The sequence below is a fragment of the Muscardinus avellanarius genome, assembly GCF_963383645.1.
Source record: "Muscardinus avellanarius genome assembly, chromosome: 10".
Taxonomy (NCBI): Eukaryota; Metazoa; Chordata; class Mammalia; order Rodentia; family Gliridae; genus Muscardinus; species Muscardinus avellanarius.
The window spans coordinates 28,263,072-28,279,600 of record NC_137796.1 but is presented as its reverse complement, the minus strand read 5'-3'; the positions used below and the strand labels follow the sequence as shown (position 1 = coordinate 28,279,600).

The 16,529-nt window shown below is 50.7% G+C and overlaps 1 protein-coding gene across 1 annotated transcript in view; it reads left to right on the top strand.

Annotated features, from left to right (window-relative positions):
* Window positions 1-9,370: 9,370 nt before the first annotated feature.
* ADGRG5 (adhesion G protein-coupled receptor G5) overlaps window positions 9,371-16,529 on the top strand; it is a gene marked incomplete at both ends in the record, with an annotated part of 30,725 nt that continues 23,566 nt past the window's right edge. Inside the window, 2 exons of the mRNA XM_080703516.1 lie at window positions 9,371-9,376; window positions 10,701-10,830. Coding sequence (XP_080559642.1) covers window positions 9,371-9,376; window positions 10,701-10,830 — 136 coding nt within the window. The remainder of the gene's footprint in view (window positions 9,377-10,700; window positions 10,831-16,529) is intronic.

The following is a 16,529-nucleotide window of genomic DNA, read 5'->3' as shown; positions in this document are numbered from 1 at the left end:
ACCAATTCCAAGCGCACTCCAACTCTAACAGTTCCTCAGTCCCAAAGGGGCCACAGCCCACTGGCCCGGCACCCGTGCCCTGTCCACAGGGCCCTTCTCCTCACCCAGCTCCCGCCCTGCAGTCCTAAGCTCTCCTCATGTGTACGGCACAGCCCCGCCCTGTCCTGCGCTTGTCTCCAGGCAAACGCCAGCCTCGGTCACCCCACCCCCGCTCTGGCCCTCCGCTGGACAGGCAGGCATGGCAGGTTCTATACTGCTGTGCGCAGCAGAGTTCTGAAATTCATGACCTTTCCTGCTGGGGCTCCTCAGTGACCCCACTATACTTGTGCAGTCATTTTGCAATTTGTTTACTGTTTGCCTGCCGAAGCCAGACACTGCTCTAGGCCCAGTTTCATCACCAACCTCACGTAAGCCACTGCGCCTTTCTGGGACTCAGTCCCCCCCCACACACACACACACTGCAGAGTAGGGGTGGGTGAGGGAGCCCAAGGCTGCTTCATCTTGAGGGTGCTTTAGATTTACCTAGACACCTGCTTAACATGCCCCAGGCCCTAGAAAGTGATGTTCAGCGGGGCTGCGGCTGGGAATCTGCATCTTAGGAGACCAGGTGGGGACACCTGAGGATTCTCTATTGCTTTCATACAACCACAGGTCCACATACACCATACACATATCCTGAGCCTGCATCTCCTGCACGGACGATCACCCAGGCACAGCCGCGCAGGCCCAGCTGCAGCTCCCGACGCGGAGTGCCTTCTCTGTGACTCAGTGTCTCTGCCCGTGCGATGAGGCGGCTGGCTTGATGCCCACGATTATGCACACACAGAGTCATCTGTAGATACACACGCAACCCCATGCACATAAACACAGATGAAAGATAGACAGAGACCGACCCGTGTGCATGCACAACCACACCATGTGCGGGCACGCTCACCTGTAGACAGACACACGTGCAGATACACAGATGCCAGTCCACTGACACAAAGACCGCAAAGCATGTACCCATCCCTAGGAGAAGTAGATACACACACTTAGACACACACACACACCACACACACACACACACACACACACACACACACACACACTCCTGCTCCCCCCTCCCCATTTTCCTGGCCCAGCTCCACATGGAGAAGCTCTTGGAAAAGAAAAACAATGTGAGCGCCTGAGGAGGGGGGAGGGGCAGCAGAGGAGGCAGGAAACCCAAGTCCAGCGGCAGCTCTGCCAGTGGTGCCTGCCCGCTGGCCCCTCCCGTAGTCCCTAAAGTAAGAGCGGGACAGAGAGCCCCCCACCCCCCACCCGGCCACATCCTATGCTTCCAGAAGCGCTAGGCTGTCACACAGGGGCAGGGTGGGCGCCACCCAGACCCCCTAATGGCTTCCAGGCACCCACACTAAAGGCCGTGTGTGGTGGTGATCGCCTGTAATCCCAGTTCTTCAGAAGCTGAGACAGGAGGATCAGAGGTTTGAGGATAGTCTCAGCAAGTGGTGAGACTCGCATCAACCTAGCAAGACCCTGTTTCAACACACACACACACACACACACACACACACACACACACACACACACACGGGCTAGGGCGCGTAGCCTGGGTTCAATTCCTTGTACCACAATAAGTAAATAAATAAATACTTCAATATAAAAAATAAAGGCAAGGCTGGGGATTTGAGTTAGTCCCCATTCCCCTTCCCAGATATCTGGCAGGGCCCCTCTCAGGGGGGCTGGGGAGGCAGAAAGGAGCAGAGACTGGGGAACAACCCCCTTGCCTGGAAAGGGTGTGGGGATGTGTGGGCAGAGCTCCTCAGGTTGGCTTTCTTAAGAAACCCACTGCCCCGTATAGCTGGAATCCTGAACACCAGTGTAGACCCAAGGGCAGCACCCCCCCCCATATATAACACAGACTTGGGGACACTCACAGCCCTGGAAACGTGCACAGGGAAGCTGCCACTGAGGCCCAGCTCACTGGTGCACAGCCAGGCTCCAGCAGCCTTGCCCGCCCTCCTCTCCCCTTTCCCACCAGGCTCAGTGCCTCTGACCTGTGTGTGTGTGTGTGTGAGCTCCTGATTCCCCCAGGAAGCCTTCCCGCCTCTCCCCTGCCTCCCCGGAGCCAGGCAGGTCTATTCCTGCTGTAACCCTCCAGTTTCTGTTCCTGTTCTTCCCCTCACTTAGGATGCCCCTCCCTAGCACCAATCCCCCCCCATCCTTCCAGCTCAGTCGTCACCACCTCCAAGAAATGCCTTGATGTCCCCAGGCTAGGGAGTGCAGCCCAGCAACCCCGCGCAGCCAGACCTGGCCAGCTGCTCTCTCTTCTTACACCACAGGCTCTTGCCACCCAGAAGGGACACTTGTGAGACCCAGAGGTTCTAGGGAAGGCGCTGCAGCTGGCAGTTGCTTAAAGCTGGCTGGTGGGATGGAGAGCAGAAAGATATATCCTTTTAGCTGGACGGATCTGCATAGAGTTCCTGAACCTCAGCCTACAGCTATGCTTACCGCCTGCTTCCAAACAGAAACAAGAATGTTTTGATCTGACACTCACTGCAGGCCAGCACCTCATCAGCCCTGCCCACAGAGAGTGACCAGACTCCTTTTGTTCACAGATTTGTCTAGAATGTCTCTCCCTCCTCCTTTCTTCACCAGCAAACTCCTACACATCCTTCAAGACCCACCCCCAATATCCCCTTCCCTGGGAAGCCTTCCCTAACCTCTGTGTACAGAATATGCCAGTGCTCCCAAAGCATCAGGCCCCTCCTTGTTTTTCAGTCATGGTCCCACTGTGAATCTGCGAGAGCATGTCTTGGTAGCTATTGGCACAGGCCCAGCGTAGCAGAGGCAACATAAATGCTTGCTGGGGTGATGGGTAGAAGAGGGATGGATACTACTGTCAGGGATCCCTTGTAACCAAGGATGAGGTAGAGAAGGTTGTGCAAATGTCAATTTTCAGTGCGGCTCTGAGAAGGGTAGTGCCGTTCATGGTCAAGACCAGAGTTTGAGGAAATCCCAGGACCAGTCCGGAGTCTGGCCTCTTGACTGAGGAAGCCCACGGAAGGACAACTCTGTGTCCTGTCCTCAATGTCTGGATGGTTCTCTCCACATCTGTTGAGAGCGATGAGCAATGCTAGGGCTTGGATGGGGGCCAGCCCAGGGGACAGGGGGTCCAGAAGCTCTGGTTCCTCCCCCCAAACTCAGAACCCTCTTCTGTCTTTCTAGATCCTTTCAGGTAGGAATCTGGGTAGGCGCATGGCCGCAGGCCTTGCTGTGGGCAGGGAGCAGAGCCCAGCAGGAAACCACAGAGGACAGCCTGATTGGATAAGTGCAGGGCCCAAGGCTGGTCAGCCCACAGACTGTGGGCACCTGTCCCTCTGACCTATTGCCCAGGCTCTAGCCACTGGACCTCCAGGAGAGAACAGAGCAAAAGGAAGGCCAGGTCTCCAGGCTGGACCTGAGCCCCACACACCTCACCTGTTCTCAGCTACACCCAGCTCAGACTGAGGAGCCCCAAAGACATTCTGGTTCACCAAGTAGAATTCCTTTATTTGGTTATTTTTATTTATTTATTTATTTGTTTGTTTATTGATTTCTTTATTTATTGTGGGTCTGGGGATGGAACCCAGGGGCATTCGACCTCTGAGCTATACCCCCTGCCCTATTTTTTTATTCTTTATTTTGAAACAGGATTTTCACTAAGTTGTGGAGGGCCTCACTAAGTAGCTGAGGCTGTCTGCAGACCTTGATCCTTAGCCTTCTGAATGCTGAGATTACAAGCGTGTGCCATCATGCCTGGATTTTTTATTTGGTTATATATATATACTTGCACACACACATATAAACACTCATATATATACATACATATACATTGTATACATATATAATTATGTGTCTATATATTTCTCAGTACTGGGGATTGAACCCAGGGGCCCCCAGTGCTTATTTTTTATTCTGACAGTCTTGCTAAGTTGCCCAGGTTCTTTACCACTGAGCTACATCCCCAGAGCTTATTTTTTATTCTGACACAGAGTCTTACTAAGTTGTCCAGGCTTGCCTCGAACCTGCACTCCTCCTGCCTCAGCAAGTTACTGGGATTATAGGCCTTGCCACCACCCATGGGAGAGCTCCTTTCTTTCCAGATGGGCCCACGAAGGCCCAGAGGGGACAGCTACTTGTCCACATCAGCACAGCATACCAGTAGCAAAGCTGCGACAAGGAGCTGGTGCACTGGACTGGCTGCCTCCTCTCCTGTTATGACTACCTAAAGGGCACACTGCCCCTGGGAGCACCTAACAAGCTATGGTCCTTAGGTACCAGCCCAGTGGACAAGCTCAGCTGGAATGGGGAGTGATGGTGGACACCTTCACAGCGGACCCCAGGTCCAGACTTCTCAGGAACTCCCTAAACTTACCCTATGCAGCAGACATCTCTCTAGACCCAGCTCAGCCACTTTGAGGCTGTGTATGTACTGGTCTTTGGCCTCTCTTGGCCTGTTTTCCTGTTTATAGGATGAAAAGAGGCACTAATACAGTTCCTAAAAGCTCTGTCCAACAGGTGGTCAGAGTGTGCCAGCCTGAAGCAACCCAATCCTGAGCCCCCACCCATGCTCCGGACAGTGGGGGTGGGGTGGAGGACACTATCCCCATTTTTTTGTGGTCTTGGGGGGTCGTACTTTTGAGGGATATTCTACCTCTGAGCTACAGTTCCAGCCCTATTTTATTCTTTATTTTGACACAGGGTCTCACTCGGTTGAGGTGAACCTCACTAAGTTGCTTAGACTGGCTTCAAACCCGCAATCCTCCTGCCTCTGCCTCCCAAGTTCTGGGATTAGAAGCATGGCTCACCATCCTCATTTAAGAAAGAAACTGTAGACCTGGGTGGGGAAAGGGCTTTCGATATCGCCCGCTGGCACCCCCTGGAAGGGCGGGGAAACTGAGGCACACTCCCTTCTCCTTGCACTGAGCCATCGCTCCACCTGTCCCAACTCCTTCCAAGAAGTTAGTTTTCTGCTTTCTCTGGCCGGGCCCGAGTCACCTCAGTCCTCACTTAGTCGCCCCCTTCACCGTCGCCCTGGCCCCACCAGCCGCCCCTCTCCCCCTAGCGGTGGGCAGCCGAGGGCTCCCATCCTGCGCGGCGCGGCCCCGCCCACCCCATCCCGAGGCCCCCATTGGTAGTCGCCGAGGGTGTGGGCGGGGCATCGTGCTCTTATTGGCCAGAGCCGCCCGTCCATCCTGCATTCGCCATGGTGACCACGTTGGGTCCCCCGGGAGAGTTCCACATTCCGCCCCCGCCCGCCGCCCCCTCCCGCGGCATTCCGAAGGCGCCCCCCTCCCCCGCTGGACGCCCCCCCCCCCAGTGTCCCGAGAGTGGGAGCCTGGGCAGGGGGCTAAAAAGTTCTGCCCTGAGTCTGGGGGCTCCTGCGGGGCCCCCACTGCTCCCCGCTCCTGCTCGTCCCCCAACTTAACCCCTTCCGCCCCGCGGGCCGCCGGCGGCCGGGGCGGGCTCCCGGGCCGCAGTGGCTTCCCGCCCCCCCGCTCCGCCTGCCCCGCTCACCTCTGCCGGCCGCCGGGCTCCGGACGTCGGGCCGCCGCGCTGGGTGGAGCGGGCGCGGGGCTGGCTGCGCGGCGGCCGGGAGGGCCGGGGGAGGGCCGCCGCGCGTGCTCCTCCCTCCCGGGGGGAGGGGACGGGGGCGGCGGGGTCCCGGGCGGGGGCTGAGGGCAGGGTGGGGGCCCACGCCGCCCGGGTTCGGGTCTCAGGTTGCGGGAGCGCCAGCGATGCCCTGGGCGTCCCGCGACAGAAGCGGCCCTTGGCTCACACGCCCCGGGCGCCTACTCAGTCTTCACTTTTGTTAACTTTGTTCTAACCCGTGCCAGCGGCCACCGAGTGGATGTGAGCCCACCAGACCGCGCCCTCACCGGCCTCGGTTTCCCTTTTTGCAAAAGAGTCGACCAAAGCAACATCAGCCTGTAAGGAGGCGCGGTGTGGACCCGGCCCCGCAGGCAACTCTCAGACGTGGGGCGGGGATGCTCACAGCCCTTGGGGCTTCCTCCCTCTTGGGAGTAGGGTGTCTGCGGTGTCAGCAGCTAAGAGGGGCGTTGAGAGAGTGGCTCCCCACCTGGCCCTGTAGTTTGGAAGGCTGCCTGAGGGGTATCGGTTTTAAAAAGAGAACTAAAAATCCGCAGAGATGTGAGGGGGAACCTGGCTGAGTTGGCTTATTACATCAAAAAACTAAAAATGACCTAGATAAATTGGTTGTATCTCATGATTTCAAGTATTAAGATGATAATTGCAACCACACACACATTAGAGTGAATCTTTGAAGAACGAATCAGTTGCTAATATTTGCATATTAGTGCCTTCTGAATCATGCCCCCCCCCCTCTCTTGCTTACAGTTAGAGGTTGATTTTTGCAAAAATGGTTGAAGGCTTCCTCAAACCCCAAGATCTCTGAGTCCTTTGGGATAGCCCAACACTTCTCTTTGGAAGGTCCCAGTCACTTCCCTTACAGATGCCGTCTCTGTGGTCACCATGCTGGTTTCTTGACATTACTTCCATCAACTTCATGAAATCCCACACTTTTTGCAAGATTCACAGTTTCACTTTTCGCTCCGTTTGTACTCTGTCTGGTGGAACATTGTCAGCAGCTGAGAAGCAGTTGGAGTTTTGTGGGAACATAAGCTTGGGGCTTGGGTAGTGTTCACAGATTGCTAATAGCCAGGTGGCAGTGGCTGCAAGGACAGCCACATTTTAAAGCTGGGGAAAAATGAAAGCTCAGAGAGGGCTTGGCTCAGACAGCCTGGAACCAAGTGGCCAGAGTCTTAGGAGGTGGAGAAAGGCCCGCTAAGGTGGTGAAGGCTAACTTGATGTTGTACTTGAACTCTGGCCATAACCTCATCACAACTGGGCTCTCGTTCTTTAAGGAGAAAACAGTACTCCCTTGGGTGGTGTCTCTTGTACAGGGTGGGGTGAGGGAACCCACCCATTCTTGGAACCAGAGTGAGTGCTGGCCGCTGGCCTGGTGGCTCCTGTGAGTTACCTAGTTGTGTGCTGGGTGTTATCAACACTGTGTCCCAGCGAGGAGATATAAAAAACCAAGTGAATGGTCCAGGTTCACGCGGGGAGTTCCAGAGCCAGATCTTCCTTTCATTTCACCATGACCACTCCCGTTCCTAACACTCCACCTCCAGGCACCAAGGCGGTGCTAATCTGGAGTCAGCTTCCTCAGTTTCCCCAGCAGGCTTTCTACCCCCAGCTCAGGACAGTGGGGCTTTTTTTTTTTTTTTGGTGGTATTGGGGTTCCTGGAAACCCTTCTACTTCCGGGATACACTCCCAGACCTACTTTTGATACTTTTATTTGGAAACGGGATCTCTTAAGCCAGGGCGGCTGGCTTTGAACCAGCGCGATCCTCCTGTCTCTGCCTCCCAAGCGCGGGGATTACAAGCGTAAGCCACCACGCCCGGCTGACAGTGGAGCTTTTGTCCGAGGTCTGTGCCAGTTTATCCTACACATCTGCAGTTCTCTTTCCTGTATCCCTGCCACTGCTTTTTGTGACCAGTATGTATTATGTGTGCACTTTATTTACTTGGTGTTTTAAGTAATTTCATTTTCAGATGTATTTTAAAGGATTATATCATGATACCATCGGATATAGGTAATCTATATCAGTTGCCATAAAAAAACCCCAGTGTAATTAAAAATCTAGCTAAAAACTTTCTCTTTGTTGGAAAGGGACATCATTTGTACAGCAATGTTCATGGTAGCACTGTTCACTAAAGCCAAAAGGTAGAAACAACCCAAGTGTCCCTCCACTGAGGAATGGATAAGCAAAATGCAGTATATGCACACAGTGAGCTCTTCGTCACCTTTCAAAAGGAAGGACATTCTGACACTACTGCAATAAGTCAAACCAGGCATGGTAGTGTTCACCTATAGTCCCAGGACTTGGGATGCTGAGACAAGAAGATCACAGGTTTGCTGGGCGTGGTGACACACGCTTGTAATCCCAGAGCTTGGTGGGCTGAGACAGGAGGATGGCGCAGGTTCGAAGCCAGCCTCAGCTACTTAGTGAGGCTCTCAGCAACTTAGTGAGACCCCGTTTCCAAATAAAGTATAATATAGGTCTGGGAGTGTAGCCCGGTGGTAGAAAAGCCCCTGGGTTCCAACCCCAGAACCACACACACACACACACACACACACACACACACACACACAAGAAAATCACAGGTTTGAGGACAGCCTCATTAATTTAGCAAAACTGTTAGCAACTCAACAAGACCCTGTTTATAAACAAATAAATAAATAATACATAAATAAATGCATAAATAAATAAATAGATCTGGGGGTGTAGCTCGGAGGTAGAATGTTCCTGGGTTTGATCCCCTAGCACCAGGAAGAAGAAAAAAAAGAAAAAGAAAAAAAAAAGCCAGAAACAAGAGGACAACTACTGCATTGCACTTTACAGGAGATCCCTAGAGTGGTCAAATTCACAGAGACGGAAGGTAGAAGGGTGGCTGCCAGAGGCGTGGGGTAAACAGGGGAAACTGGAAGCTTTTGTTTAGCAGGTGCAGATCTTCAGTGTGGGAAGGTGAAGAAAGTTTCAGAGATTCATTTAATAGCACAGAACTCTATACTTAAAAATGGGTAAAACAGTCAATTTTATGTTTTTTATATATTTTGCTATAATAAAAAAATTAAGTCAGGTATCTTATTTTTGAGGTCTAATAAAAGATTGGGGTGGGGGAGACATAAGTTAAATGGTAAGAGAGTCTAAAGAGTCCCAGTACTTGGGAAGCTGAGGCAGGACAACAGATTTGAGGCCAGCTTTAACAACTTAGCGAGATTCTGTTTCTAAATAAAAAAATAAAATGGGGCTGGGAACAGGGTGTGGCTTGGAGGTAGAATGCCCTGGGTGTTCAATCCTCAGTAGGATGCGCGCACACACACACACACACACACACACACACACACACACACACACACTAAAGACAATTTCACCCTAAACTGAGGTTTCTGCTGGGTAAACTCAGATAAAGACTTGGCAGAAGTAGGCGACGTACGGTGTGACTCAGTTGCCTTAGTGTCCTTTTGGGGTCTCTTGCAGACCCCCATGGGGGAGACACTTCATTACAGGGAGCATGTGGCCCGCCTTCCTGCTTGGACGCTGGTATACTTCCTTGTTCTTCAGTCTCCAGAATGTTTGGTAGGGGACTAGTGACAGAAACTTTCCAGAAAGCAGGAATTGAGCTGAGTCCGAAAGGTAGAGAGGAACTGGAGGGTCACCCAGGTCTGTGCCCGTCTCCCAGCTGGGGCAGAGCAGGGAGGTAGGCATGCATGTGGCCAGCTCATCCGGAACTGGATGGAGGGAAGTTGGATGGGGTGACAGCATGAAGGTACCAGGGATCCTCTGCTGGCTTTTGAGCAGGAGGGTTCAAATGCGGGGCTACGTACTTGGCACCCGTACCTGGCCGGGGTGTACAGATCCGGGCTAGGAAACAGGGCTGTGGGGAGCTGGGGATCAGGGCCTGTTTCTGGGCCTTAGAGCAGCTGCTTGGACTCACAGGCAGCATGAGGAAGGAGGTGACTGGAGGTTCAATTCTAGAGGTGTGAGGAGCCCTCACACAGGAAGGGCCTAGAGGTCAAGATCTGGGTTGTGTTCAGAGAAAATAAAAGTGCAGGCACTGGAGGTGCAGCTCAGTGGTAGAGTGCTTGGGGCTAGTACGTGCAAAGCTCTGGGTCCTACCCCAGAACCGCAAAACAACAAAGTACGAAGAAGGGCAAGGCTTTATCCAAGCCCCCCAGCAGCAGGACGCAGGGGCGCTGTTGTTCCCACAGAGTCTTTGCACTGTAGCTGGGTGGGGCCCTGGCTGCCCCCTGGGGTGCACCTCCTCTCCCCTTCAAAGCTGTGAGTGCCATGCGGGGGTTGGGGGCTGTGCTGGGGCTGGTGAGTGTGCAGAGGCTGGGGCCATGCTGGCACCTGTCCGGTTTCTTCCTTTTCTTGCATCTCCATCTTCCTCCCAGAGGTGGAAGGCATATTCTTCAACCATGATTTCCCCAAGAGTGAGCGCCCTGTCTCCCAAGCCTGCCCCACACACTGAGTTACCTCCCTCTTTCTTTAGGGCCTGGAGAGGCTGTGGCTGGCCTACAACAGGCATATCAGGACCCCTGCTCGAGGGGAAGCTGGCCGGCTTTGCAGCCCCACTCTGGCCTCACTTTCTGAGCTCCGCTGCAGGGGAGGCCCTTCCCCAGAGGGCTCTGCTCCTGGGCACCCAGGGGCGAGGTCCTTGTGCTTTGGGCCTTGGGTTCCTATGTGTGAAGCATAATGGCTTTATGGAGCACTTTTGGTGACTTGACCCACCAACCTTAAGATGGCTCATCTACTCTAATTATTGTTGATGTCACCATGTTTGTTGCTATCTCCATTTTATAGAGGGGAAACTGAGGCCAGGCAGCCCGACCAGCCCTTGCTTGAAGTCCTTGCCATCACCAGTCCTTGGTGTGTCAGATCAGGCAGGCATCACCCTCCCGTTTCTCCAGGCTTGCCCTAGGGTGCAGAGCTGAGACAGGGCTTGGAACCTGCACAGTGCCATGTTGCCCAGCGCCAGCGCCCCCAGAAGTACTGCAGGCCCGGGGGTGAGCTGGGGAGGAGCGGGGCAAGGCCTTCAGCTCGGAGGAAACAGAGACTGAAGTGAAAGCGCGCTGCGGTGTGGGGTGAAGAGAGGGACAGACGCCGAGTGGGTGTGGGGTGAACAGAGGCCGCCGCAGCTGGCGCCTGTGGACTTCCCCTTCTTTCTGCAGAAGCACGGAACCAGTGAGGCGGTAGTGGAGACGGTGCAGGAGCTGCCAGGTCAGTCCCTGGGCTTTGCTTCCCTCGCTGGCTCTCTGTCCTGCCCACTGGCCCCCAGTGGGTGCTGGCCAGTCCCTCTCCCAGTGTAAGAGGCCTGGGGACATCTCAGGAGCAGCACGCCAGGTACCCACCTTCCTTCTCTTTCTGGTGGCAGCTGCAAGTCTGGGGAACGTAGGGATCTGCGTTTTTAGAAGAGGCAATTCAAGCTAAGGAGTGGCTAGGCATTGGGTTAGAGTTTTGCTTTTCCTACGTAGCTTGGGGCAAGTTACTGGCACTGTCTTTTCTGGACCTCAGTTGCATCATCTGCAAAATGGGGCTGGTCCAGTGGCCTTTACCTGGAGTGATGGGGTGAGGGACGGTCAGGTGCTCAGCATGGGACCTGGCACGGAGCTTTGCGCTCAGCAAACCGGAGCTGGTGCAGTTCCTCTAGAGCCACTGGGATTGGAACCTGGGGACAGCGAGTCTCGGGGTCTGGGCCTGGGTGGCTGATCATAGGCTCCTTTTGGACTTTGCTGGGGTCTCCCTGTGCGCACCTGTGAAATGGGGCCGATGCTAGCATCTCTCAGGGCAGGGACCACAGGTCCACAGGTTTGCTCCTCATCCAGGCCAGGGGAGCCGGCAGTGGGGCTCCAGGCTGTGGCTGGCAGGTGGGGCCATGTGCAGGTACTCACCCAGCTGGTTTGGCAGACCTTGGCATTGCTGGGGAGAGGGTGGGCTTCGGGAAGGCAGGGGCTCCCAAGTCTTATGTGGATGTGTTTCTGGCCTTGAACCTAGGCGAGGGCCTGATACGTGGAAATGTGCATTATGGAAATAGCTGTTTCAATCTCTCCCTGGGAAATAAATCTCCTTGGCCTCATTTAAAAAAATTGTTTTTATAGATAAGAAAATTTGAGGTCCAGAGAGGCCAAGTTCATTGCCCAGGATTACATAGCCTGGGTCTTGAATATTGAATCTGGTTATCAAATTCACATCTTGCAAAAAACTGTCCTGTGCTCTACAAGTCTCCTCAGCTGTCTCTGGCATAAATAGGGTCTTATCTGTCCACACAGCACTCAGCTACCCAGCCATCTTTGGGAGGCTGCAGGGCGCAGAGGCAGAGCACTGGCCTTGGAGTCTGGAGCTTTGCTTGGGGTCCCAGCTTGAACACTGGCTCTCTGTAGACCCCTAAGCTAGGTCCTTTTATCGCATGGTGTTCCATTTCCCATGTTAACTGGAACCATCTTGGAAGGCAGGCAAGGGATTCCTGTTCCCCAGAGGATCCCAAATAATGGAGGGAGGGGAACCTGATGGCTGAGGGTTTGGGGTGATGGTGCATGGGGTCCTCGCTGAAGGGATGGGAAAGGCACCTGGAGGTCTCAAGCAGAGGTGAAAATGATGGTTTGTTCTCAGAAAAGGGGTGGAAACCACGGCTTCTATCTGGGGCTTTCCGAGGAAGGATCACTTCTGCCCCAGTCTTGATTTCTCCAGTTGTATCATGGGATTAAAGGACTTTTATCCTTTTCCTCTTCCCTCCGTGCCTGCCTGGGAGCAGGGTGGCTAAGATCTTGGGTGCCTGGCTTTAGGACCCAGACCCTGGAGGTCAAATCTACCTGCCTGCTGGGTCTCCGTTTTCCTATTAGTGTGAAGGGTAGACAGTCGCCCAGAGGTCCTTTCTGTACTGTCAGGTCAGTTTTTTTTTTTTTTTTTTTCTCGACACTGGGGATAGACCTCAGAGGCTGAGCTACACCCCCAGCCCTATTTTTTATTCTTTATTTTGAAACAGGGTCTCACTGAGTTGCGAAGGGCCTCACTAAGCCCCTGAGGCTGGCCATGAACAGCGATCCTCCTGTCTCAGCCTCCGGAATGCTGGGATTACAAGTGTGCTCCACCACGCCCAGCTAAAGCCCCAGTTTTCTCACGTGAAATATTTTACATGGTTCATTCAGGGGCTTCCCTAGTCTCCTCAAATCTTGTCTCTTGTCCCCTCTGAGCTTCTGAGAGGGCAAGTTAATTATGCAAAGTATCAACCAAATAAATAACCAAACAGCTGGATCAATAAGACCCTAGCACTCTGCTTCCAAAGTCTCCGTTTCCCTTTCAAAATAAATGTATAAAGTTTCCATTTCCCATATAAAACAAACTTAATACTGGTGGCATCCTGCAAGTAACTGATTGGAAATTGGTTTGCAGGGTGAATGACTGCTTTGCATTTTATAGCATTTTGTATTTATTTCTTGCTTATAATGTGAAAAATGTAAATAAATAGTACTAAGAAAAATGGGTGACCATTTGGAGAAAAATAAAATTGGATTTATATTTCACACTTTCCTCTAGAGTCAGTGCAAATGAGCTAGAGATTCCAATGTGAAAAGGAAATTATAAGAATTATAAGAATACCAGAAGAAATGCAGGAGAATTTCTTTTTTTTTAAGATTTAAAGAAGTTTATTAGAAAGATAGAAATACAGAAAATAGAAATACAGCTCCATACCAGACTAGCATGGAGGGGTGACTCGAAATGAATACACCCGAATTTCTTTATTACGTAGGTATGGGAAGGATTTTCTCTCTCTTTCTTTCTTTCTTTCTTTCTTTCTTTCTTTCTTTCTTTCTTTCTTTCTTCTTTCTTTCTTTCGTGGTACCAGGGTTGGAACCCAGGGACTTTTCTACCTCCAGACTCTACTCCCAGACCTATTTTATATTTTATTTGGAAACAGGGTCTCACTAAGTTGCTGAGAGCCTCACTAAGTAGCTGAAGCTGGCTTCGAACCTGTGCGATCCTCCTGTCTCAGCCTCCCGAGAGCAGGGATTACAAGTGTGCGCCATCATGCCTGGCTTTATATAAGACAGTTTTAAAAATACCTTTATAACCATAAACATTTTATCAAAGTCTATAATAAAGTATGTTTAAACCTGGTGTGGTGGTGCATGCTTGTAATCCCAGTACACGAGAGTCTGAGACAGGCGTGGACCACCATTTATTCTCAAGTTGAAAAATGCACAGGGCAGAACAGTATGTAGAACGCGATGCTTTTAGTTTAAAATGGGGGGAAATCCAGCCAGGCGCGGTGAATAGGCAGGAATCTAGAAGTGTATAACTATGGCATTTGGGGAAATGTTAGAAACTACACACAAGAAAGACAAGTAGAAAAAAATTTTTTTTGCAAGGACGGTATTACATTATTTTGCAACATGCTTTTAGGTTTTTAGAAGCAATAAGTCACTATTGTTTCTCCTGTATTAAATAGTAGTTTGGCACCTTAAAAGATTCTAAGCATGAAAAATGTTGTATTTCTGTTGTGAGGATAATGTGTTTCTTGTAAAAAATTAAATAATACAAAAGATATAAAAAAGAATATGAAAAAAGAAGACTGGGTAGTGGTGCACCCCTGTAACCCTAGTACTTGGGAGGCTGAAACAGAAGAATCGTAGATTTGAGGACAGCCTCAGCAAGTACTGAGACTCTTATCAACCTAGTGAGATCCTGTTTAAAAAAAATAAAATAGGACTGGGGTGTACTCAGAGGTAGAATGCCCCTGGGTTCCATCTCCCAAACCACAAAATAAATAACTAGCTAAATAAATTTAAAACAAATAGAGCTGTGGGTGTAGCTCAGAGGTAGAACAAACACTCCTGGGTTCAATTGCCCTAGCACCACACACACACACACACACACACACACACACACACACACACACACAGAAGGCAATAACACAAATAATATAGTATAATAATATTATACCTCTGAGCTACACCCCCAGCCCTATTTTTTATTATTTATTTATTTTTGCGGGTCTGGGTATGGAACCCAGGGGCATTTGACATCCGAGCTACACCCCCTGCCCTATTTTTTATTCTTTATTTTGAAACCAGGTCTCACTGAGTTGTAGAGGGCCTCACTAAGTAGCTGAGGCTGTCCTCGAACCGTGATACCCCGGTCTCAGCCTCCCAAATGCTGGGATTACAAGCGTGTGACACCACACCCAGCTTTTATTCTTTATTTTGAAACAGGTTCTCACTAAGTTGAGGAGGGCCTCACTAAGTAGCTGAGGCCATCCACAAACCGCGCGATCCTCCTGTCTCAGCCTCCCAAGCACTGGGGTTACAAGCGTGCGCCACCACGCCCGGCTTGTCTTTCTCTCTAACATGACTGTTTATACATAATTTTAATAGTAAAATGTCAATTCTTTGTACTGTCTTTTTTAACTTTTAATTTTGGAAAAAATGACAAATTCATAGGTGCCTGTAAAAAAAAAAAAAAGTACAGAAATTTCAATCCTTTGTCCAGTTTTTTCCTGTGGTAACTTCTTGCTCAGCGATAGTACAATATCAAAACCAGGAAACTGACTTGGGTACAGATCACCTTATACAGATCCTGCCACTTTCCTAGGCCCTTGCTTACATCTGGATGCAATGCGGGCATGTATTTAATTCCACGCAGTTTTATCACATGTGTAAGTTCCCACAATGGCTGCCACAATCGAGACACAAAACTGTTCCATTACCACGAGGATTCTGTACTACCCCTTCACACTCCGCCCCTTGGCAACCACTAATCTGTTCTCCATCTCTGTAATTTTCATTACAAGCATGTTATACAACTCAACGCATAAACCAGGCAACGTTTTGAGACTGGCTTTCTTTTCTTTCACTCAGGAACACCCTTGAGATCCATCCTGGTTGTCTGTATCAGTAGTTTTTTTCTTTTTCTTTTGTGGTAGTGGAGATGGAACGCAGGGACACTTTATCTCTAAGCTATATCCAAAAGTCCTATTCTATTATTTTATTTTTAATTTTTTCGCAGTGCTGGGGATGGAACCTATTGGCATTCTACCTTTGAGCTGAACCACCAGCCCTATTTTTTATTCTTTATTTTGAAACAGGGTCTTACTGAGTTGCAAAGGGCCTCACTAAATAGCTGAGGCTGTTTGCGAACTGCTATCCTTCTGTCTCAACCTCCCAAATGTTGGGATTACAAGCGTGCACCACCATGCCCCGCTTGTCTTTTTATTTTGAAACATGGTCCTGCTAAGTTGCTGAGGCTGGCCTTGAACCTGCCATCCTCCTTTCTCAAGTATTGGTATTAAAGCGTATGCCACTACAACTTTAACAGTTTTTTTGTTTGTATTTGTACTGGAGGTTGAACTGAGAGGCATTCTGCCTCTGAGTCACACCCCCAGCCTTATTTTATTTTATTTTATTTTGAATCAGGGTCTCACTAAGTTGCTGAGGTTGTCCTCGAACCTGTGATCCTCCTATCTCAGCCCTCAAATACTGGAATTACAGCCGTGCACCACTGTCCCTTCTCTCTTTCTTTCTTTCTTTCTCTCTCTCTCTCTCTCTCTCTCTCTCTCTCTTTCTTTCTTTCTTTCTTTCTTTCTTTCTTGTGGTACTGGGATGGAACCCAGGGGCTTTCTACCTCCGGGCTATACTCCCAGACCTATTTTATATTTTATTTGGAAACAGGATCTCACTAAGTTGCTGAGAGCCTCACTAAGTAGCTGAGGCAGCTGGCTTTGAACCTGCACGAACCTCCTGTCTCAGCCTCCCAAGTACTGGGATTATGGGCATGTGCCACCAAGCCCAGCCAAGTTTTTCTTATTATTAACAATAGAATTCTAAATATTTTCTATATTCCTAGCTTGCCCCACTATTTACACAGGATATGTTCATAAAAATGAGTTTCTTGGGTCAAAGGATGTTCAGAATGTAAATTTTAAA